General features: G+C 45.9%; 1 protein-coding gene across 1 annotated transcript in view; it reads right to left on the reverse strand.

The window, feature by feature from the left end:
- Window positions 1-516: 516 nt before the first annotated feature.
- Window positions 517-23,913, reverse strand: part of SH3GL3 (SH3 domain containing GRB2 like 3, endophilin A3) — a 49,382-nt gene continuing 25,985 nt past the window's right edge. The window contains exon 8 of the mRNA XM_028089436.2: window positions 517-722. Within this exon, the coding sequence (XP_027945237.1) occupies window positions 517-722 (206 nt within the window). The remainder of the gene's footprint in view (window positions 723-23,913) is intronic.

A 23,913-nucleotide genomic window follows, 5' to 3' on the forward strand; every position in this document is an offset into this window, starting at 1 on the left:
GCTTAGAAGTCCATTCAACATCAAGAATAACCAAGGCTTTTTGCCAACATGGTATGGTGTGTCATATTTATTGGGCGATTCACAGTCAGCTAAAACATAAGGAAAGACCAGATGACATCAGAAATGTCAGGAAACAAAATATTTAGCATTTCTTAAGTTTCAAATTTTGCATTCCGTTGCCGCTGAGGGATATAAACGGGCAATTCATGGACATAACGGCAATTTATTTTTAGCAACAAGAAGCACATTCATTTATTCAACCGATGACTTTTAGGACAATAAGCAAAAAAAAAAAAAAGAAAGAAAAAGAAAAAAGAAAACTATAGTTTCATCATGTAGCTAAGACAGAAAATCATTTATACAAGTGAAACGGATACAAAATACATTATAAAGAGAACGCACGTACAAAAGTCATTAAGTTGGGTCCGAGAACAAGGATGTCACAGACACACTGAGACAACACCGGTGTGAATTCACTGCAGTTAGGAAGGTATGTCCGGAGTGTGAGTTACACATTTACTGAGGTAAAGGCACGATCACTTCAACATAATTAATGGGGAAGAACCCAGATTCCCCGTGTAGCAGCCCTTCGTACCAGTTTTCATCGATTTGATTGGTTAATGTAATGAGGTCCCCTTCTTTAAATCTGAGTTCTCCTTGGTTTTCTGGCTCAAAATCATAGAGACCACGACAGCAGGGCTGGTCCATGGGAACGTTAGAACCTGTCCACGTCAGATGGAGACAAAAAGTACGGGTCAACATGACACACTATCCCTGGAGGAGCGGGGAGCTGGAGAGGTCAGGAACAGCGGGCCCCCGCCTTCCTCCCCACAAGGCGGGCTGGACCCCGCTCCCCGGTGCTGGGCTCACGGTGTCTGCCCCAGCCTCCAGCCAAAGGACACCCTCGCTGACTCCCTGGGCCCACGGCTTTTGGCTTTTCCCTTTGGTACTCCCTTCCTTCCGGAGGAGTCAGGCCCAGCCCACCTCCCTGAAAGCCCGGAGCCCGAGGGGGACACAGAATATTCCAAGGCCCAAGCCCCGCCCTCAGGGAGCTGCTGGTTTGTGTGTGGACACCGGACAATGCGTGTGCAACATTCCAAGGGCACAGATGAGGTGGAGAATCACTTAAATCACTTATATGGCTCAGAAGCTCAGAGCAGGGAGAAGCAGGAAAGGCCTGGGTGGTCGGGATGTCTTCCCGGAGCCGGTGACCAGGAGCTGGAATGAGGCAGGTGTGACAGGGGAGATGGGCCAGCTAATCACAGCCCAGCCTCACGTGCTGGGCTTACTCTATGAAGCCAGGCATTCTTGGAATAACGTTTTTCAAATAGTTATTTTTTTAATTTCAAAGCTAAAACCTGGCAAGAGTAAAAAAGGGATGGAGGAGAGAAGGGAGGAAGGAGAGGGGGAAGGGAGGAGAAAAGTGTGCAAAACTGAGAAGTCAGATATAACCCACTAACCCAGAGCCAACCAATGTTAAATTAATGTTTTGGTGGACAAGCTTCCAGATGTCTTGGTGAATGCATCTGTGTATGTATTTACATAATATATTCTCATCAAAGAACGTTCCTATACATATTATTGTGAATCTCTTTCCAGAATACTTTTAATTGCCCACCAGCCGTCAGCTCGCTCAGTATGACATAATTTCTTTAACCCACTTCCTATATCGCTGGATAGATAAGGTCCTTCCTTCCCTTCTCTCTCTCTCCCTCTCTCTCTCCTCTTCTTTTGCTTTTGTTCTCTTTAGGCTTTCCTAGAGAACTCTTTGAAAAACATCCTAATTCACGTTTACATACAAACATGCACAATCAGTACCTGAAGGTAAACTTCAGAAGGGGATTTACTATTCATAGGACACAAATTTTTCCAAGACTTTTAGCTTTTACTGTCAATTTATTTGTCTATTGTTTTTTGCCTTAAAAGTTGTAGAAGCCCCTTAGAAAATGTCAAAAATATTTTTTATATTTATCATGTTTTCTTCCATTTGTTTTTGGAGCGTGTCCTGGGGATGGGGCAGGGAAGGGGGTTTCTGGCGCACATAGAAAACACATGCAGAAATTTTAATCAGCACAGTCAAGCTCATCCACCTAACCATCCCTATTTTCTCCTCCATATATATATATATGGAGAAGAAATATATATATATATGTGTATATATATATATATATTTTTTTTCAACTAAGTGCATCCCAGGAATGATTTAATTTTTTCATGTGAAAATTTTTACTCTTAATTCCATTGAGTTTTGGCAAACAGAGGCATTATTGATTTTTGACGATGCTGAAGCAGTTATCTCAAGACAACTTATCAAAGGATCCATTCTTCCTCCACTGACTTCAAATATTACTTCTATCTTCATCATATATTTAATGATCATGTTTACTTGGGTGTATTTCAGGATTTTCTATTTTTTCCACTGATGCATTTAGGTAACTGTAATGATGTATCATTTTAAATATTGTAGCTTTAAAGTAAGTGTTAATAATTCATAAGGTAAGTTCTTCACTTCCTATTCTCATGAAATCATTCCACCAGATAAGCTTCAGTATCAATGTATTGAGTTTCCCCCCATAAAAATCTCATTTGGGGGGCACCTGGCTGGCTCAATTGGTACAACATACAGCTCTTGATTTCGGGCGGTGAGTTTAAGCCCCACATTGGGCACAGAGATGACTTAAAAAAAAAAATCTCATTTTGGATCATATTTTTGATTTTAACTGGATCATACTTTTTTTAATATTAAGATTAGTTTTATAGTATTTTTTCCATAGATGTATTTATTTATTTGCGTAGGCAGGGGGAGAGGCAGAAGGAGAGAGAAAGTCCTCAAGCAGACTCCCCGCCTAGCGTGGAGCCTGACATGGGGCTCGATCCCAGGACCCTGAGATCAGGACCTGAGCCGAAATCCAGAGTCAGCTGCTTAACTGCCTGAGCTACGCAGGCAGCCCTAGAATATTCTTAATGAGGAGGACCACCTCAGGCCCTAGAGGAACCACTTACTCATGGGTGATACCTTTATCCTAGAGCTAGACTGGGTTTGTTACCATTTAAGAATTTTGCATCTGTATTTTAAAAGTGAAATTACTCCCATTTTATATTCTGGCCAGGCTTTGATATCAGAGCATGTCAGCTTTATAAAATGGACCTTTTTTTCTATTTTCTAAAATCTTCGAGCTTGAAGATTTGAAAAAACTTGCCCCCAATTATCTTGGCTTATGGATTTCTGAATGTAGAATGCTTTCTCCGACAGTTTATGATAGTGACATAAGAGTGCCTGGGAAGGAGAGGGGATCATCCCAGTCCAGGTCACCACAGCCTCTCACGGGGACGGGTGGCCTCAGTGGTTCTCATGATTCCAAGCCGAGGCAGGAGGATGAGGAGCCCGAGAGGCTACCCTGGCCAGGGGAGGTGATGCCCGACCCAGAGAGACCAAGGGCATGGACCACTGGTGAGTTCAGAGCAGACACAACTGTCCCAGGGAAGATGGAGCTGGAAGGAAGCCAAGCCCCACCCTACGAAGATCATGTACCCTGTCTACCCAGCAACCACCCCACGGGCAGAGGCCACCGCCAGAAGGCAGAACAGGCCATCCAGAAGGAGACCGGGGAGGCCTCCACACCACCCACAGCCAACTCTTCATGGCCCCATTTCTTTCGTCACGCCAGCAGAGCAAGGTCTGCAAAGGTGCGAGGCAGTGTCCCGGGGCAAGACCACGCCAGGTGCATGGTCCAAGTCCTTTAAGACGAGCTGCATCCCCACACAGGACTGAAATATCCGTGTACGTCATCTCACCTCTGCCATCCTATTTTATGCTTTCTGTTCCTACTGCCTTTTTCTGTGATTATGAAACATCCTTCTTTCTTTCTCTCTCTCGACTTTGAGAGTCGAAAGAAGTTCTGCTAAAGATTATGTTCCTCCCTCACCAAATCTTTCATGTCCCCGTAAAGAGAATATAAATTTGGGTGTTTCTCTGGTTGGTCAAGCCAGGAGAAGCTCCTCCTGGGCAGCAAATCCCTGCGTGGGGCCCGTTTGTCTCTCTGACGGACGGGGAGGCCCTCCTTCAGTGCCAGCCCCGCTCCTGACCTTGCCAGCACTCTGTCCACACCCGGGTGGGAGTGGAAGCCAGGCACTCCTTCACTTGCGGGCTGTTTATCCGTGAAGTTCCCCAGTGGGGCTGAGATGGCCCCACTGTCTTCCTGTCACCGTGGCTCTCAACAGGGCGGCAGACTAAAAAGCCGGGGCCAATTAAATCAGAAGCTCTGGTGATGGGACCTGGGCCTCAGAATTCTTAAAATTTCTCAGGTCTCTCCAATGTCCAAGGGAGGTTGTAAATCACCCGCCGAACGGCCTTCCCTTCCCTCTGCTTTCTTCAGCCAGAGCTCGGGAATGTCGAGGAGTTTCAGCTGGTAGGGAAAGGAAGGAGACCCACCTCTCCCTCTCCGGGGAAGAAGCTCCTTCCCATGTGGTAACTTACAGGTAGGTGAGCCTTTTAGAACCTAAATTCACATGCACTATAGTCTCTAGAATGTATGTGATGTTTCTGGCATTTGGATGGCTCCTTCCATGACATACCTCCATCCCACCCCGACTTGGTATATTCCATTTGTGCTAATGATGGCCGTGGAAGGACTTCAACACGGAGGTCCAGTTCATTATCTTGAATCTGAACAGAACGACATCCAGTTGCTTCCGAGCACTGGGAAACTGAGTGTTTAGCATGCAGAACTTTTCATTTTCCTTTGGAAATGCAATGCCTAGCTGGGAGGGTTGGGGGTACTGAAAATCCATACCAACTTGGGCTGTTGAGTCAAAGTCAACTTTATTAACGAATACCTGTTTTAATGTGGTCTCTAAAAGTGATTACTATCCTTTTAGCATGTCTTGCACTCCCAGCACAGTGAAGAGGGAGATGGAGTCAGGTGCCAAACCACACAGTCATCTTGGAAAGCATTTCCATGAGCGTGAAATATTAGTGCTATGAGGGTAATGGTGTTCTTCCATGGACCGTTCTCTTTTTGAAGAAGAGGCAGTGATACCTCCAAGAGGTCATAACAGCCCGGCCCCAGGACTAATGGCAAAGCCAGAACCAGACACCAGGGCTCCCAGCCTGGGATCTATCCTGCTGATGTCACCTCCTACATGATCTGTGATGCCACTAAGGGTTGCCAAGACATTTTATGGGCTATCACACTGACTACGGGTCTAACTACATCTATTCTTTCCTCCCATTGACTCTGCAAGCTACCTGCAGTGACTAAAATAAATGCTGAATGGCAGGCACGCACTCACCCTACCCACCAGCTACATGCACATCCGTGTGCACTCCCAGCACACACACTGAACAAATCAAGGAAAAGACACATTACTCACTTTGCACTTCATTTATTCTAGGCAAGGGACCACTGCCACATTGCCCACTTTGATTTTCTAAGAGCTGGAAAGCGACCAGCACTCATATCACACTCCATCAGCAAGTGAACCCAAAACATGGCGTCTCTCCCGAGAGGCGGTGGGGTGGCGTAATGATGCAGGCCAAAGTTCCTTGACTCAGGTAAGGCGTGAGCACCTGCCTCTCCGGCCACCTCTGCACGGCCCCCAGCACTGAACGCAGTTCTAACAACACAGGCCACCAGGTAAACCCGCACTGGCCAGAGCTCGGGCTGGCTGTCCTGAACTCTGCAATCAGGATGATATCCTGGAATATCACCCAGGATTGCATTTGTCAAGCTGGCTCATTTCTGCTGCCGGGGGCCTTCAGCCCAAGGAGCTGCGGCCTCCCTTACTTTAGGGAGAGAGGAGAGTCTGCACAAGAACAATGCAGTCAATGTTATAACTTCTAGGTTCCAAAATCATGCCGTTTCAGCTGCGAACTGGTGTCAAAGCCAAGGTTTACAGGCTTTCAGGCCCGTGCCAGAGCCAGGTAGGCTTTTAAGAGATTTAAGAGGCAGAGAGTGAGACAGACAGACAGGCTGACTTCTGGAGTCCAAGGAACCAGGATCTGAAGAACGCGGAGCATGGAAATTTTATTTCAAGCCGCGTAGAGGGAAGGGCTGTTTCCTGCCACCCGAGAAGACATACAAGCTCTTTCTAGAGGTGGGAAGGGGCTGGAGTGAGAAGAGGGTGGGCAAGAAGGTTGAAATGCTCCCCCGATTCCACCCCGGGGTAGGGGGGCGTTCTCAGGCCCCACTTCCCCCTGGAACTCTGGGAGTAGGCGGGTCCCCCAAGTGCTCTGAACCAACATGGTGGGGTGGTGTAATTATGCAGGGAGGGGCCTGAGGGAGCCACCCCTGGCTCCCCATGACCTGTGAACAAATCTCAAGTTCCCCCAGGAAGTGAGGAGGTGCTGGGGAGGGGGCAGCTGGACCAGAGATGGCCTGGGGGCAGGCACACAGGATGCAGAGACCCCACAAGCCAGAGCTAGAGGCTTGGACCACGGAGCCGGGCCTGGAGTGACAAGTTATCTCAGCTGTGTGAGCAGTTCAGACTCCTCGACTGCCACCGTGCCATCCGGGCAACGTCCCGACAGCCGGGCAACGTCTTGGGGGAGAGGTGTGCAGAGGAGAGGGTCTGTGAGAAAGACCAACAGCCCTGACAGGGAGTCTCAATGGAACTGACTGGGTTTAAGTCTTAAATTGACCAAGTAATAAATGTATAGTCTACTTTCTCTTGAAAGAGACCGAGTTACCTTGAAATGGCAAGATTATGGTTTTTTTCCACCATTAGAAGAGATGGAAAAAAGATTAATTTTTTTTTTCTTTTTCTTTTTTTTTGGCCAACAGTAGAAATGGAAAAAAGATTAACTTGTTTCCGCCACTGGTCTAAATGGAGACTCATAAGCAAGTTCAGTTCACTTGAAGAGAAGTAAAGCTTCTGCCCCCCGAAGTGATCACGGAGGAAGTTTCCCTCTCCACGAGAGAGAAGAAGTCAGAGTCAGCATGGACGGAGCCCACAGGGCCAAGCAGAACAGGCTGCATCTCCTCAGTGGGGTCTTGCACGCCAGACCAGACACAAACACCTGCATGGTGCCCGGGGGCCCAGTTTCCCACGATCGGAAGCCAGCACCTCCGCTGAAACCTTCCCGTAAGGAAAGATGGGTCCTACCCAGTGTCCCATCTTTGGGGACAACTCGTTCTTTTAGTCCCCTGGGGTCTTGCAGCTGTTGCCCCTTGACCGCCCGCGCACCTGGCTGGCCGATGAGGAGGCGCGTGCTGTCCGGTGTGACCCCAGCCCCCCAGCCCCAGCCTGGGCCGCCCAGAAGGGACGCTGCCTCCACCCGCCTGCCCTAGCCGAGTGGCCCATGTTTATTTTCTCTTACTCCTGAGACTGGCTTAACGTAACATGAGGGTGGAGGTGGGAAAAACACAGTCTTCCTTGTTAAAGCACCGAAACAAAGATTATTTTAACAGAGAAAAGGCAGTGTCCCTGTTGAATATTTATTATTCAAGTTCTGATCCACACCATTAGGAGAAAAAAAGAAACAAAGGAGACCAGAACGCAAGAGTTTCAAGGGGGCTGGTTGAGTAAGTACTGCATCAGGAATGCACAGTGGGTAGGGAAATCATGTTCTCCCTAAAATATGCTTCCTTTCCCTCTTGGCAATAATATGGCCCAGCTCCTAACAATATTGGGTCCCCTCTTACTATTTTTGCAACACTAAAATTCTGGGGAGTGCCCTCCCCACCCCACCTTCTGTTTCCCCAAGTCCCTGATGCAGAGGGCTACTCACTCATACAGAGATGCCTCACACATCTCATCCTGGTGGTGGCTCCATGGCCCTCAGCCCCCATCAGCAACAGGGATGACAACATAACCCTCAAAGCCAGGACAAAATTCTAAGTGCCTCACTGACATCAGTGGATTTACTTCGGTACCGTTATTCCCCCCAATTTGAGGGATGGAGAAATTAAGGCATATATAGGTTCAAAGCAGTTCAGCAACGAGGCTGAGACTTGACCTCCATCTGGGCCCAGAGTCTGCTCTTGATCTGAAAATCATTAGCTTGTGAGTTCATCCCCACTCAGTTTCTGAGCCAACCCCAAGCCAGGGGTGGGGGTGAGGGTGGGGAGCGGGGTGTATCAGTTGGGCTTGGTGAGCCTGTGCATCCTCAGCTTGGCATGCTCTGGGAAGCTCCCAGGCCCTGGAATGCTCTTTGGGAGCATTCTCCCCTAAATCCTTCCCTGGTCCTCAAAGCTCTACCCAGGTCCCACATACTCTAGGCATGTCCTTTGGGTACTTATTCTCTGTCCTGTTTTCTTCTGCCTGAGCCCCTGTTTCAAAGTGAGCAGCTCAGGCTTCAATTAAAAAACAAACAAACAAACAACAACAACAAAAAAAAAACAAAGCAAATTACAGGAGTAGACTCGGGTGGTGCATCAGCCACCAGAGTAGATGTGGCATCTGATGGGCCTGGCGTTTCTGCAGCCCGGTCTACTCCTGTGCTCTCTCCCCCTTCCTTTGCCACACGCCGGGATCTGGGGGCCGGTTCTCCAGGGCTGGATTTCTCCTCCTGGCGCTGACTGCCGCGAACAGGGAGAGGCGGGGAGTGGTCGGCGCGACAGGGGGCATCCTTCTCTCGGTAGCATGAAAACACTGCCACTCTTTTGCTGGACTTGAACTTGGGTCCCTTTCAGACCCTCAAAGGAGCCCCCTGCTCACTCTTCTCTGCCGGCCCTGACTCTGGGGATTTCATTGCCTGGAGGGACCCGGGGCAGAGCATCCCCACTGAAAGGCAAGCTATGATGCCCCCTCACTCCCCCACTCCTGTTTTTTGGAAGGGAAAGGGGACAGAGTAGTGATTCATAAACTGTTGTCGACGTGCGTGCCTATCAGGGAACGAGGTATGGCGTCTGCAGAAGCTACTGACCTGAGGAGGCTCTTTGTCTTTTAGTAAATGCCCCAGACTGCTGTGCCTTTTGACTTTTTGTTCCTGCTGTTTTGTTTTTTTAGTCTTTCTCTTGCCTCCCTTGTCGCTGGGCTGCGACCTGTCACTTTTCTGCCGTCAGTGGGCCTTCCCGAAGCAGTCCCTCGGCCTTCCTAATCTGCTGCTTCCAGTCTGCTGTAGGCTAAGAAATCAGACATCCAGTTAGGTAACACGAACAGCCACCGTGGGGTGGGCTCTTGCTCGGTGGCAAGCACCGTGTGTGCCCAGCACCTCTGATCGACATGATCTTAGAATAACCCCGTGTGGTCAGGGTGATAATTCCTGTTCTCTCGAGGGGGAAACTGAGACCCAGAAGGAGGGAGTGAGAGCCAGGGCCTGGGCCTCCCTGCGACCCCACAGCCCACCTAATGGTGAGGCCGGCAGGTGACACCCATCTGGGCCGGGTAGGCTCACATTCTGCCCACTCCCCGCTCTGAAGTCTGAAAGTTCACGCACCCGTGAGGCTGCCGAGGAGCAGAGAGGAAGTTTCCTGTTAACGGGTGGGGTTACCCCACCGGGAATGGGACCCAAGCCTCCCTCTGGAAGGAGACCTGGCTGTGCCTGCACCATAGGATGGCGGGGTAGTTCACCTCTTAACACACTGGGGCACAGAACGCATCCAAACTTTCCAATTTATTTCCGGTGCAGACTCCTCTCAGACACTCAATGAGTGCGTACTCCCTCCCAGCCAGGCACCCCGCTCAACCTATGAGATACCATCTTTTTTGAATTAGAATGAACATTTTTCGTTCAAATTGTAATTTCTCTTTTCCCAATCTAAAATCTCAAGCACTCGCAGAAAAATTCTTTGGAAGCTAAACACCTTCCCTTCAGCTGACCCAGACACAGAGCTGGTGCGGAATTGTGATAAACACCACGAAAACCATTTTGTTCACCACCTCTAACATGCTATTTTTGTCCACTGGTAATAAACTACATGGGAACTCCAGATCCCTGGTTTCTAACTCTGGATGAGGTCACCCCTGGGCCCTGATTTTCTTACCTGCAAATTGTATGCCTTAATCTGTGGTTAGTGCTACAGATTGAATATCTGCATCCCCTCCGAATTCGTACGTCGAAGCCCTAATCCCCAGGGCAGTGGCACGCGGGGCTCCGGGAAGGTGATTAGGTCATGAGGGTGACCCTCGTGAATGGAACAATGCTGCCACATCAGGACACAAGAAGATAGCCCTCCGAAAACCAGGAAGCAGACCCTCACCAGACACAGCATCTGGTGGCACTTTGATCTCGGGTCTCCCAGCCCCAGCACTGGGAGAAATAAGTGTTTGTTGGTCAAGCCCCCTGGTCTGTGGTATTCTGTTATAGCCGCCCAAGCTAACTACGACAAGTAAAGTAGCAAATTACTAAGAAAAGTCTAGCGGAAGTCTACAAACTGTCTTTCTAGAAACAGGAACACTTTATGTGTCCACAGGAGATGTGTTTTATTGAAATCCCTTGTCAGGGAAACTCAAGCTTCATCATTATACTGTAATCTATAAAAATAAGCATGTGTGATTTGTTTTACCCTGAATTCCAATCCTCCACAACTTACACAGGCTGCAGGAGATGGGTGTGAGCAGTAAGCTTTGCGCCCCGCCCCTCCCCGCCTTGCACAGCCTTGCTTGTCCCAAGATGTTATCTCAAAAGCTTCCTGGGATCCCTAGGTCCCGTGTTTATGGGCTGTCTTTGGCGCTCCGAGTGAAGGGAGAGCAGAAGACACACGGTGGCCTTAATCAGAGGTGGCTTCCGGGCCAATGGCGTGGAGTTCAAGCTCACAGATGGGTTTTTTTTTTTTTTTTAAGATTTTACTTATTTATTTGAAAGAGAGAATGAGATAGAGAGAGAGAGCATGAGAGGGGGGAGGGTCCGAGGGAGAAGCAGACTCCCCGCTGAGCAGGGAGCCCGATGCGGGACTCGATCCCAGGACTCCGGGATCATGACCTGAGCCGAAGGCAGTCGCTTAACCAACTGAGCCACCCAGGCGCCCTCACAGATGGGTTTTGTTTGGCCTGCTCCTTGCTCCATACAGTGTGGCTTGGTTACCAATATCTAAAAATCAGGAGATTGCACGTAAACAAATATATCATTTCTGGCTTCTCTTAAAACACCAGAAAGGCCGGCTCCTCTGGGCCCATATTCCTAGCTGTTTGTTAACAGCTGCACCTGACAGCCGGCGCCCCTTTGGACGGGGCAAGTATTCGGCACTTGGCTATAGACTCACCTCTTCCCTTTTGTGCACCTGTCGTGGAGGTCCGCTGACAGCCACCTGGGGCCAGGTCTGACCTGGCACTGCTCTCTTACGCTTCCCCAGTGTTTCTCAACCCCCTAATCTCACATTGGGGTTTACAGCTGGGGCCACACCCATGGGACAACTCCAGGGGGGTCATTCTTGTGGACTCAAACATAAAGTCCTCTGGGACTGTGCCCTATAACTGCCCTACGTGTTATCCCTGGAAACATCGACTTTTATACTATTTTTAAAAAACATAAGTACCTATATTAATATTTAGATGATGGCATTTCAAATTTTAGCCTAAAGACCAAATGCATCATCACTGCAGAGTATCAAAATTTTTAAATAGGCGGCATTTGAGATAATAAAATCATGCCATCATTTCAGCCATGTGGTATTAAAGTTCCCACTGCAAAATCAGAAGTTATGCCTTACGCTTTCCAAAAATTCTTTTTACAGACTGTTTAAAAGAATTACAGAAAGCCGGGACGCCTGGGTGGCTCAGTCGGTTAAGCGTCTGCCTTCGGCTCGGGTCATGATCCCAGGGTCCTGGGATCGAGTCCCAAGGAGCCCGCTTCTCCCTCTGCCTGCCTCTGTCTCTCTCTCTCTGATAAATAAATAAAATCTTCAAAAAAAAAAAAAAAAAAGAATTACAGAAAGCCATTCCCGGCAGTGAGAAAGCCTTTCCCTCTAAAGCTTCCTTGGGATGAAAAATAAGAGAGGGACTCGTCCCCCTTCCTGAATTAGTGGCTGATGAGCAACGATAAGAATCATAGCTCACATTTCATCGATTTAAAGAAATATTTTTTTAAACAGAGAACATAAAAAATGTTCAATCTGTGCACTTCTCAAGTTTTTAAGTATGCTAAATACTCATAAAGTAGAACTGCAGCAGCCACAGCATTGAGAGGGGAAGAAACTTGCAATGTGTTCAGTCCAATCATTTCATTTAGGGACAAGTTCAAACCCGCCCAGAGAAGTTAAGAAACTCACCCAAAGTCACACAGCTAATGAGTACCAGATTCTGCGCTACACCGCAGGACTCCTGTTTCGTGGTTTCTCTCTTGTCAATAGCACTGACCGGCCCGCCGGCTGATAAGGTACAGAAATGCATACGGGGGGCGGGCTGGTGAGAGCAAAACAAACCAGAAAGCCATGGGAAGGAAAGAAGAAAAAGCAAGAAACCTGGCCACTGAGCAGTCATTGCTGTCCCTGCTGAGTGAAAATTTTAATTTCCTCTTCGGAAATTTAGGTTAAAAAAAAAATGCATATATTTCTATTTGCAAAGTGCTCATCTCCTTCAAGTTTCGAACTTCACACTTGACTTTTGAATAAATGTTTATTTCTAATGTAATCCCAGAGATTTTTGCTCTGACGAGGGGAACGACTCAGACTCTAGACATTATTTCCGAGCCCCCTTAGCAGTGTCAAGAACTTTATAAAAGTCTCTTTTACACCTGGAGGGAGTGAGAATGTCTTCATAGAAGCCATTTGAGAGATTTATTTTGCCTCGCTCTGAAATGCCCATAGCGTGCACTTGGAACCCACACGTGTTCACTACCCTCAGCCTTCCATATTTTCAAAGTCGACCTCAAGCTGGAGTGTATTAACCCTAAGTTGTAATTATGTAAAGTGACACCCTCTTTAAGAACTTAAATGGGGAAAAAAGAAAAAACCTCATAAATAAAGGAGTTGATAAAAAATGCAAAGTATGCTTTTTCTAATTCCGTAAGTGACAATGAGGGGCCAGATGCCCATGAGCCGGTGCGGGGAAAACATGTGAGCCTAGGCTGCAAACTCCTCCACTATTTTCTTCAAAACCGAGGGTTTTCCGGGAACAATGCAGGCACACGTCTCAGTCTGGGGGACTTTTCTTGGCCCTGTCATCTCTTTGGGGACACGGGAGCAGCACATGCTGAGGAAGCGTGGTGACCCCACGCGCCTGGGCTTGGACGGGCTGTGCTTCCTCCAAGCCAGGGCTGAACTTGGTTCTGCCTGCAATCCATCATCTCAAGATGTGACCTCCACCACCGCCACCCCCTTCCCTGCTCCTGGCTCACTTTACTCTTTCTCTTCGGCAGCGAGAAGTGTATTATCAAAGATTCCATCTCAGTCCCACAATGGATTCTGCTTAATTGACCTGCATCCTTTCATCTCCCTCTTTTCTGTTTCTTTAGAAAGAAAGGATGAAGAAAATGTTCTTGGAATGCGTTCCTGGCACAGTCCCGTGAGCTTTGCTTTAAATTGTTAGTGAAATGCTTGACATTTTTCCTTTACTTTATAAACATTATGTGCAAATCAGTCAGAATCCTAATGGAAAGTAATTTCCCATTAATACAGTCTATAAAATGCCATTTTGTTTTGAAACCGTGCCCCAGAAACAAACAGTACAGGACCCCTTTACCCTCGCAAATTCCACCCACAAATCACCGCAGCCCGATGCTGGAGTCAGGGGCTAAAGCTACTGCCAAGGGCAATTTCAGAGAGGCCTCCTGGGAAGGACAGTGGTGGAGAGTCCAGCCATTGGACACAAAGCCTTCGGAAGAGCCGTCTTTTGCACATCTGTGATCTCTGGCTGACCATCGCTCTTCTAACAACTTAATCTGCCCAGGGACCTAGCTACTGGCCAAGGAGGAGGGGGCAAAAGCACTGACATGCACAGTCTGGATGGGAAAGCCAAAGAACTCACTGTCCTATCAGCATTTTAGATGCGGACTCCCTTTGCAACCACGTGCTGGCTACAGATTCCCTGCGATCAAGAATCTTGGAAATACATCATTCCCAATGCTCTTGGACATTTTAAATGTTCCCCAGTATTCCTTCTTAAGGATATAAAGTGTAAGATCCAGAAGGTAAAGGGTCCAGCTCTGCTACTTACGGCCTCTGTGGCCTTGAGAAAATCTCACTTAACCTCTATGAGCCTCCACTTACTCATCCGTAAAACGGGCGTAATAACCACATGAGAAATGTGTAGGAAGCCTTTAGTACATTAGCTGACCGGTAGTAAGTGCAACTGCTATATTACATTACAAAAATAACATTATTATTTGTTACTATTTTATTTTCTACTGTTACTACTTCCTTGCAACATTGTTATGGCCGTGAAATGAGATATATATATATATCATCATCAAATAATATATACCTGGCATATTTTTGGCACTCAAATGCTACGTCCTTATGCCCTTAAGAGATACTTTAGTTAAAACACTTCTTCACGGGCGCCTGGGTGGCTCAGTTGGTTGAGCGGCTGCCTTCGGCTCAGGTCATGATCCTGGAGTCCCGGGATCGAGTCCCGCATCGGGCTCCCTGCTCGGCGGGGAGTCTGCTTCTCCCTCGGACCCTCCCCCCTCTCATGCTCTCTCTCAAATAAATAAATAAAATCTTTAAAAAAAAAAAAAAAACACTTCTTCACTATTAATAGAGTGCCACACTTTCCACACTGCCAGTCTGAGAGGCCAAAGTTACTACCGTTACAGGTGGATGAGCACGCCCTTTGTCAAAGAAGAGCCGAGTTTTCCCTCGATGAGAGCATGGCAGCTTGGGAGCCGGACCCTCGGTTCCGGGGTCGGCTAGTGTGCTCCACTCAGATACAACAGAGTGCGGGGAGGGTGGGTGATGGGCTGCCTGGGGTTGGATGCATTTTCAAAGTTTTTACTTAGTTTGTTTTTCTATCCAGCTTCTTTCCAAACAGAAATTTTGAAGTGGCTTACAATAATACACATATTCAGAATATGGTGTTTCTGGACCAGAAGTCGAAAAGCAAAGCCACAAACCCTAGGGAAACAATAGATTTTCATCTAAACAAGAGAACTTTTAAGAGTAAAAGGGGGGCATTATTAAAAACTAAACTAAAGCGACAGACACGGGACTGTCTTGGGGCAGTTCGCTTGCGCCTTTGCCAAGCAAATGAGCATACACAGTGGCCCTGACGTAAGGGGAGGAGAGGCGTGTGAGGCAGCTGCATGCATGTCAAAGGTCCCTGCGCTGGTCCTTCGCATCTGGCACTGAGCTTCCTGGGGGCCAGGAAAAACAGGGAACAAAATGTGGTGCACAGGGGCGCCTGGGTGGCTCAGTCGTTAAGCGTCTGCCTTCGGCTCAGGTCATGATCCCCAGGGCCCTGGGATCGAGCCCCACATCAGGCTCCCTGCTCGGCGGGAGGCCTGCTTCTCCCTCTGCCGCTCCCCCTGCTGGTGTTCCCTCTCTCTCTCTCTCTCTCTCTCTGTCAAATAAATAAAATCTTAAAAAAAAATGTGGTGCACAATTTCTTTAAAGAAGGAAGTATACCTTTTCTTGAGGGCCATCAATTTTCCCATTATGAAATATACCTTTTATTCAGATATTAAAGAATATCTTGAAAACAGGAAAATATCACCCATAATCCTACTACCCTTTAACCTGGTCTACACGCAGATGTTGATTTGCAAAATTATCATCACACTATACTTACACCTTGGTGTCTTTCTTTTCCACTCAACCATCATACCACAAACATTTTTGTTTCTACATAATTTCCATGTGAATGCATTTGAAGAGCTGCATAATATCCCATTTGATGTACCATTATCTACTTAACCAGTATCCTACTATTGACAAATATATATAAACAAACACCGGTCATTAGGTTATTTTCACTTCTGACTTTTCATGTCTCTAGACAGCGCTGTAACAGATGGACAAATAGGCTATTGCTTAAATTACTTCCTTAGGATACATTTCTGGGAATGAAGCCACTGAGAATGCATAAATATTTTTATTAATTTCGATAGATACTGCTAAATTGATTTCCCAGTGAGTCACCCCAGGGCTCGGCAAACTATGTATGGCCTGAAGGCCAAATAATGTTTTAATGGAACACAGCCTTGCCCATTCATTTTCAGATTGTCTGTGGCCGCTTCTAACTGAGTCACATGGCTACAATAGAGGCCCCAGAGCCCACGAAGCCTAAAGGATTTACCACTTGACCCCCGACAGAAGACATCTGCCAACTCCTAAGTTACCTTAATATGCATTCCCACTAGCAGTGTGGGCATGGGCGTGGGCCACACTCTAACGGAAATGAATTATGTGGGACCCTACAGAGAGGTCAGTGCGAGACAGAACAGATGTTTTCTTCCTCAACAAACGTGTAGTAGATGTCTGCGGTAGAAGCCACAAGCTAACCACCAAAACCCAAGCTTGCTTTCTTCCCCAGGAATATGGACACAGGTAGGATGCGGCTCTCCAGCTTCCCTCCCCCTCCCCAGCCTTTGCAGCCAGGTATGGCCATCACACTCTGCCCTTGCCAGGCTGGGAGTGGGAGTGATGTGAGCCACTTAGGGCTCATTTCCTAAAGAGGAATCTCCAGCCTGGGCTCCCACTCTTAATTTCTACCTGTTGAACCACTGTTTTTTGGAGTCTCTGTGGAACATTAACTACTCTTACCTAACACAACCTAGGGCCAGAGTGGGGTGTTCTCACCATCAAGTTTGGGGTGCTCACTCGGTGGGCAGCCCGTGATGAGGAAGCAGCAGGTATAACAGGCGTGAAAGCCGCTGACCCTCGTCAGGTCGTGGCAAAACATTTGGTGAAACTGTTGCCTATGATACCTTTGAAAGCATATTGCTTACCAGTAGCTCTAAAGAAAAAAGCTGGATAAAATAAAATGTTAGTGTACATGAGCCCTTCTTGGTGCATCCAGCAAATTATTATAAGAAAGACAAGAACTGCCTGGTTTGTAAGCAAAGATACAAGGGGAGAGAGAAAGATCAGAGGGGGGGTCCCAGCACGCTGAGAAAACCTAACCGCTTCTCTGTCCCAAAGAACGGAAGACAAGCCGGCTGTTATTCCAAATCACTCTGAGACTCTCTAAGCCAAATGAAAGACCCAGCTCTGCAGCAAAGATTAAAGGAAAGGCATCACCTCCCCACTCCCACTCACCTACTGATGGAGACGGCCTCCAGGGAGCCTCCGTACCGTAAGGAAGGCTAGGCAGGAAGAGGAAGAAAGAAGATGGACTTCAGAGCTCCATCTGAGGACGGGACCTGGGGTGCGCTTACCAGACCAGGCGCTGGAGATCGGAAGCGCAGTAGGTTTCTGAAGGCACCGTGTAAAAGGAAACACAAGCCTACCCTGAACACATCTGCATCCCTTCAGCCTTGACAGGCCCGCAAGGACCCCAGGCAACCGTTAAGGACAAGTCCCCCAGGGGGGCAGCTTTCCAAAGCCTACTTCCTCCAACGTGAAGTGAAGACACAGAACATATGAAGGACTCCTGAGCAGGCAAATCTAGGGACCCCGGGGACAAAGGGCAAGGGAGGTCCCCTGCACCCTCCAGAGAGCAGAACCAGGGTCTAATCGAGGAGCCTCGATCATGGCCAAGGGGCCTTGCCATTCCTGTCCAGCAGAATTCCATCTCTCTACACACTAGCACCTGGCTGTGTGCTGCCCATTGGCCCTGCTATGGCTGCCCAACTAGAGACCGCATCCCCCAGCTCGGCCACCACCCATGGTCCTCTGATTCCGTTCTCATCCCTGCTTGTGAGACTATCACTTCCGTCTTGCTGGCTTAAGAGGAAATGTCTAGCCTGGACCACTGTTTTTTCTCCCCTTCCTGCTGGCTGGCGTGGTGACGGCCAGGACAACATGGAAGCCACATGATGAAGCTGGAAGAGCTGCCATCGGCCCAGGCCCGAGTGACTCCACGGACACTGGGAGCACCACCCATCGTGGACTGCTGCATGAGTGAGAAAACCCTATTTTGTTGAGCACTGGTTACACTTTGGGGTCTTTAAAAAAAAAAAAAAAGACAGAAACTGGTATTATCCTAATACGATACAAAAGAACTCTCCAGGGTACTATGCCTGGGTGGGCTCTTGACAATATTTTAAGGAAGTCAGTTTTATTCAAATAACGTCAAAGATTTTTTTTTGAGAGAGAAAAAGAGAGAGCAAATAACTTTAAATGAAATGTTACATCAAAGATGTAAATTGAAAACTAGTGCCACATGCCATAGAGACTGTAACCAGGAGACTAGTTATGATGGAAAATACACAATTTTTTTTTTTGAGAGAAAGAGCACGCGTGCGCGCAACTGGGGGAAGGGCAGAGGGAGAGGGAGAATCCTCAAGCAGACTCCACGTCCACTGTAGAGCCAGATGCAGGACTCAACCCCTCGACCCTGAGATCATCACCTGAGCCGAAATCAGAAGTCAGACACTTAACTGACTGAGCCACCCAGGCACCCCCAAAATAGACAATTTTATTAAATTCAAGCTGGGTACTCTTGCCTGCAAAAGGCTTTCAGGCCAAGGCCTATCTTCTCTGCTAAAATCTGACATTAAAAATATTCCAGTCCAAAACTGTGGCTTTACCTCCTTGAAATCAGAATGATGAAAAAATAATTGAGAAAAGAATAATTGTCCTATGATATAAGGTTCATTATGTCTATAGTCACTCGGCATCCAAAGCCACCTTGGGCGACAAACAGCAGAGAGACGCGTCCAGGGGGACACACACGCTGAAGGACCTGAGGGGGGTTCCTGCTGACACCACAGACTGAGTACAAGACTGCAGCCTTCCTTTCAATCTCGAATCACCATCAATTATAAAATAGGTATTTTTAAAATTTCCCAAGTGACATTGGGAAACAAGAATGAACACGCTGGCAGACCAGAAATCGTGAAGAATGTGAGAAATAGCTGGAAAGTGGATGCGGCAGATGGAAGAAATGAAGCCCAGAATGGTTCTCGAAGATGCTCCAGAAGCGGGCCCCGAGGACACCCAAAGCCTAGAGTTGGTATGGACTGGAAGCTGGATGACTGGCTGGCATTCTGGGAAAAGAACGGCCAGATGAGTCCTCCCATCCCAGGTCTCCACCAAGCACCGGGGAGCCCAGGCATCTGCCTCCAGGAAGGAGACATGAGGGCAGGGACCTGAACTACAAAGTCAGGGCAATGAGGACGCAAACACCCAGAAAACCAGAAACCAATGCACCTCCCTCAGCAGAGCATCCCTTATTCCCTCACAACCAGGGGAGGTGGGCAGTGGTAACAAGACACACACATAGAAAGTATGATTAATATTCTTAGAGGGACATGAAGAATCTAATGACTTCTCAAACTGCACGTTAAAATTTAAAAATCTGACTATTGGTGTGATAAGCAGAGTAATAACCATCTCCCCACTCCCCACCCCAGATGTCCACACCCCAGAACCTGTGGATTCCTTCTTTATGTGGCAGAAGGGGATCTGCAGATGTGATTAAATTATAGATCTCGAGACGGAACGATAACTCTGAACGACGTGGGTGGGCCCAATTTTATCACCATGTAATCACAGGGGACCTTAGAAGAGGAAGGCAGGAGAGTGAGAGTCAGAGAAGGAGGTAGGACACTGCAAGCAGAAGTCAGACAGCTTGGAAGATGGTCCACTGCTGGCTTTGAACATGGGACGAGGGGCCACAAGCCAAAGAATGCAGGCAGCCTCTAGAAGGTAGATGAGACAAGGTAATAGATTCTTCCCCAGAGCCTCTTGAAAAAACACCAACACCTTGATGTTAGGACTTCTAACCTCCAGAACCTTAAGACAGACAATAAATTTGTGTTATTTTAAGTTTATTCAATTGGAAAAAGAAATTCAATAGATGGGCTAAATAAATGAACGGGTACAAGGAAAAAAATACAGAAGGTGAAATTTTCTCAGAGAACAAAGTAAAAAGAACAAAAATCTAGAAAGCAAGAAGGAAAAGATGAGCCAAAGAGAACGAGACGGAAGTTTCAACATCTAATAGGATTTTAGAAAGAAAAAAATGAGAGAGAATAGATCAGGATACTTAAAGCATTAAAAAAAAATTCCCCGTCATTAAAAACAGTATGAGTTATCAAATTTAACAATGAGAACAAAGGGAGGGGAGGGGCATATAACCGATCTTCCCATAATTCTGATAGAACTGCCATAATTCTGATAGAATTCTGATAGAACAGGAAGAGACAACCTCATAATTACAGTCAGAGATCTCAATACCCCTTGCCTGAAAACTAACAGAAAAGACTAGACAAAATATCTACAAGGTACAGGTAACTTGAACTATGTTATCAAACAATTTGACCAAATTGGCATTTGTAGAACCCTTCACCCAACAAGAACAGAATACATGTGCATTTCAAGCAAAGAACATTTACTAAGATGGATTGTATCCTGGGTCATAAAAAGGAAGTTTCAAAAAATTTTAAAGGGTACAAGTCATTTGGAGTATGTTATCCAAGAAAAATGGAATGAATTGGAAATCTAAAACAGAAAGATAGGGAAAATCCCCCAAATATATGGAAACTAAATAACATACCTCAAAATAAACCATAGGTTAAAGAGGATATCAAACATGAAACTAGAAACTATTTTTAAGAGGATGAAAATGAAGGCAACATACCAAGATCTCTGGGGCACTGCTAAAGCAGTACTTCGAGGGAAAAACCAGCACTAAACACACAGATTAGGATGGAAGAAAGGACTCAGTGACCTCAGCCTCAACCTTAAGAAATTAGATGAAGAAGAGCAAATGAAATCCAAAGAAGAAATGAAATGATAAAGATCAAAGTGCAACTCAATGAACTAGAAAACAGTAAACAATAGAGAATCAACGCAACAGAAAACTGGTTGTTTGAGACTGATACATCTATACACCGAGAAGACACAAATTTCCTATCAGAAAAGAGAGCAGTGACATCACTACAAGGTCTATATATAATCTTACAAGGAAAATAAGGGAATATATTAACAACTTTATCCCAATAAATCTGGCAACTTAGATGAAATGGACAAATGCCATGAAAGACACAAACTACCAAAACTCACTCAAAAAGAAACAGATAACCTCAATAGCCTCACATCTATAAGGAAATTTAATTTGTAATTAAAAACCTTTGCACAGGGAAATATTTTAAAGAGTAACTTTACAGAGAAAGCTGACAAATACTGCCTCAGCCAGGTGGTCAGCAAAAGCATCGATTACAATTAACATGAATAGTAATATTTCATGTTGATACCCTGAGAATGGCACTTGGCCTCTGTGGTCTTCCAATTTCATATCCCCAATTCCATATCACCAGTCTCATCATGAAAAAAAATATCAGACAAATCTCAACTGAGGGACATTCTACAAAATACCTGAACACTGGGGCGCCTGGGTGGCTCAGTCGTTAAGCGTCTGCCTTCGGCTCAGGTCATGATCCCAGGGTCTTGGGCTCGAGCCCTACATCGGGCTCCCTGCTCTGCGGGAAGCCTGCTTCGCTTCTCCCTCTCCCACTCCCCCTGCTTGTGTTCCCTCTCTCACTGTGTCTCTCTCTGTCAAATAAATAAATAAAATCTTTAAAAAAAAAAAAAATACCTGAACACTGCTCCCCAGAGCTGCCAAGCTCTTAAAAACAAAGAAAGTCTTAGAAACCATCACAGCCAAGAGGAGTCTAAGCAGATATCATGACTAAATGTAATGCACTGTCTTGGATGGGATGTTGGAACAGAAAAAGGACATTAGGTAAAAATTAAGGAAATCTGAATAAAGTATAGACTTTAGTTAATAATAATGTAGCAATACAGGTTCACTAGATGTCCCAAACTCCTAAGATGTTAATAATAAGGGAAAAAAATAATAAGGGAACAGTTTTGCGTATATAGGAATGGTGCGTACCATCTCTGCAAATTTTCTATACATCTAAAACTATTCTAAAATTAACTGTCTTTAAAAAAAACTTTCTCACAAAGGGTTTATCCCATGAATATGATTGCTTTAATTAATTTAACAAAACTCACCTTGTTAACAAACTAAAAGAAAAAACATATTATCATTTCCATAGATGCCAAAAAAATTCATTCCTGATAAAAACTCTCAGCAAACTATGCCTGGAAGGGAATTCAATCTGATAGAGAAGGCATCTATGAAAAACCTACAGCTAACATCGTACTTAATTATGAGATACAGAATGTTACCCTTCTCACATCAAAAACAAGGCAAGCAGGTCCACACCAACTATTCTATTCAACATTATACTGGAGGGTCTAGCAGGTACAAAAAGGCAAGAAAAACAAATAAAAGGCATCTTAACATCCAGTAAATCTTTATTTGTAGATGACATGATCATCTATATGGAAAAACTACAGGATCTACAAAAAAGCTGCTGAAACTAATAAGTGAATTTAGCAACATGGCAGGACACAAGGTGAATATATAAAAATCAACTGTATGTCCGTACATAGCAATAAAAAATCGGTCATTGAAATTTTATAAAAATGATGTTTAAAGTCATGAAAAATATGAAGTACTGAGAGACTGATTTAAAAGTGTATAAGACTTATCTGCTGAAAACAGCAAAACATGGCAGAGAGAAATTAAGAAAACTGATGTGGAAAATAGACTATGTTCAAGACTGGAAAACTCCATATTGTTAAGCTATAAATCCCCACTGAATTGATTCATAGATTCAACCTCAACCAAATCAAAATCTGAGCATGATCTCTTTTATAGAAATCAAAGAGCTTTGAAAAAGACCAACGTTAGAGGACTTAGCACCACCCAGCTTCAAGACTTAGGATGAAGCCAGAGTAACCAACAATAAAAAGTTGAATGACAATGGAAACGTAATGATAGTACACTGTGTGATACAGCTGTGAATATTATTTTAATGCTCATAACATTGTAAATATTGATACAGGATATAAAAATGGAAGTTACCGCTGCGGCTTCAGAACTGTTAAAAAACAAAAATGGACGTGCAGGAGACCGCCATGTAGAAACTGCAAACAGACCAAATTAGAAGAGATAGGAAACTAGTTTTCATGACTCTTCATCCCAACCTTATCTATGCTATAGAGGCAATGACATTTAACACACCAGCGTGGAGTGGGGCCTTGGGCATGGTCAAAGTGATGGCGACAGGATGAAAACAGTGATTATGAGCAACTTGGAAGGAGGAAAGAGGAGGTGGGGAGAGAAGTACACGGGAGGCTGAGGGCAGGGAGCGCAGTCTTCACCTGCCATATCAGGAAACCACAGATAGCATCCCAAACCCAAAAATCAAGAACTAGCAATAGAAGCATATCATTTAGAACAATGGAGCTAAATACCACACAAAGAGCTGAAAGTGGGTTCTTCTGAGAGCAGGAAATGAAGACGGGGAGAGGGTAGAAAGGGAGACAGCTGTTTTTCATTAAAGGTCTGGTAGCACCATTTTCTTTTTAGAACTATAGACACAGATTAGTCCCATCATTTTTATTTTTTAACTGAAAAAGAAATCTTAAAGGATAGCAATAGTGTTGGAAGAAAATCCCACGGACAGGTGTGTTATGGAGAGGTAGTTTGAAATCCATGGGCAAATAAGTGAACTTCGACTTCAGCCTCATACAAAAATTAACTCAGAGTGGATCATGGGCTGAAATGTAAATGTGTACAACTCTGGGGAAAAAGCACAGGAGAACTTGTTCAGTCAGAGAAAGCCTCAGACTTGACACCAAAAGCACGATCTTAAAAGGAAGGAATGAGAAATGACTTCACCACAATTAAAAACTTTTGATCTGTCAAAAACCCTGTTAGAAGAATAAAAAGAAGCTACAGAGTGAAAGAAAATATTTACAAACCACACATTCGTCAAAGGACTTATATTCAGAATATATAAGGAACTCTAAAATCGCAACAATAGGGGCCCCTGGCTGGCTCAGTTAGAAGAGCATCTGACTCTTGAGCTCGAGGTCATGAGTTTAAGCCCCATGTTGGGTGCAGAGATCACTT

Source organism: Eumetopias jubatus, unplaced genomic scaffold, assembly GCF_037043125.1.
Source record: "Eumetopias jubatus isolate StellerSeaLion01/CBP00866 unplaced genomic scaffold, mEumJub1_p1.0 scaffold_7, whole genome shotgun sequence".
In the NCBI taxonomy this organism is placed as follows: domain Eukaryota; kingdom Metazoa; phylum Chordata; class Mammalia; order Carnivora; family Otariidae; genus Eumetopias; species Eumetopias jubatus.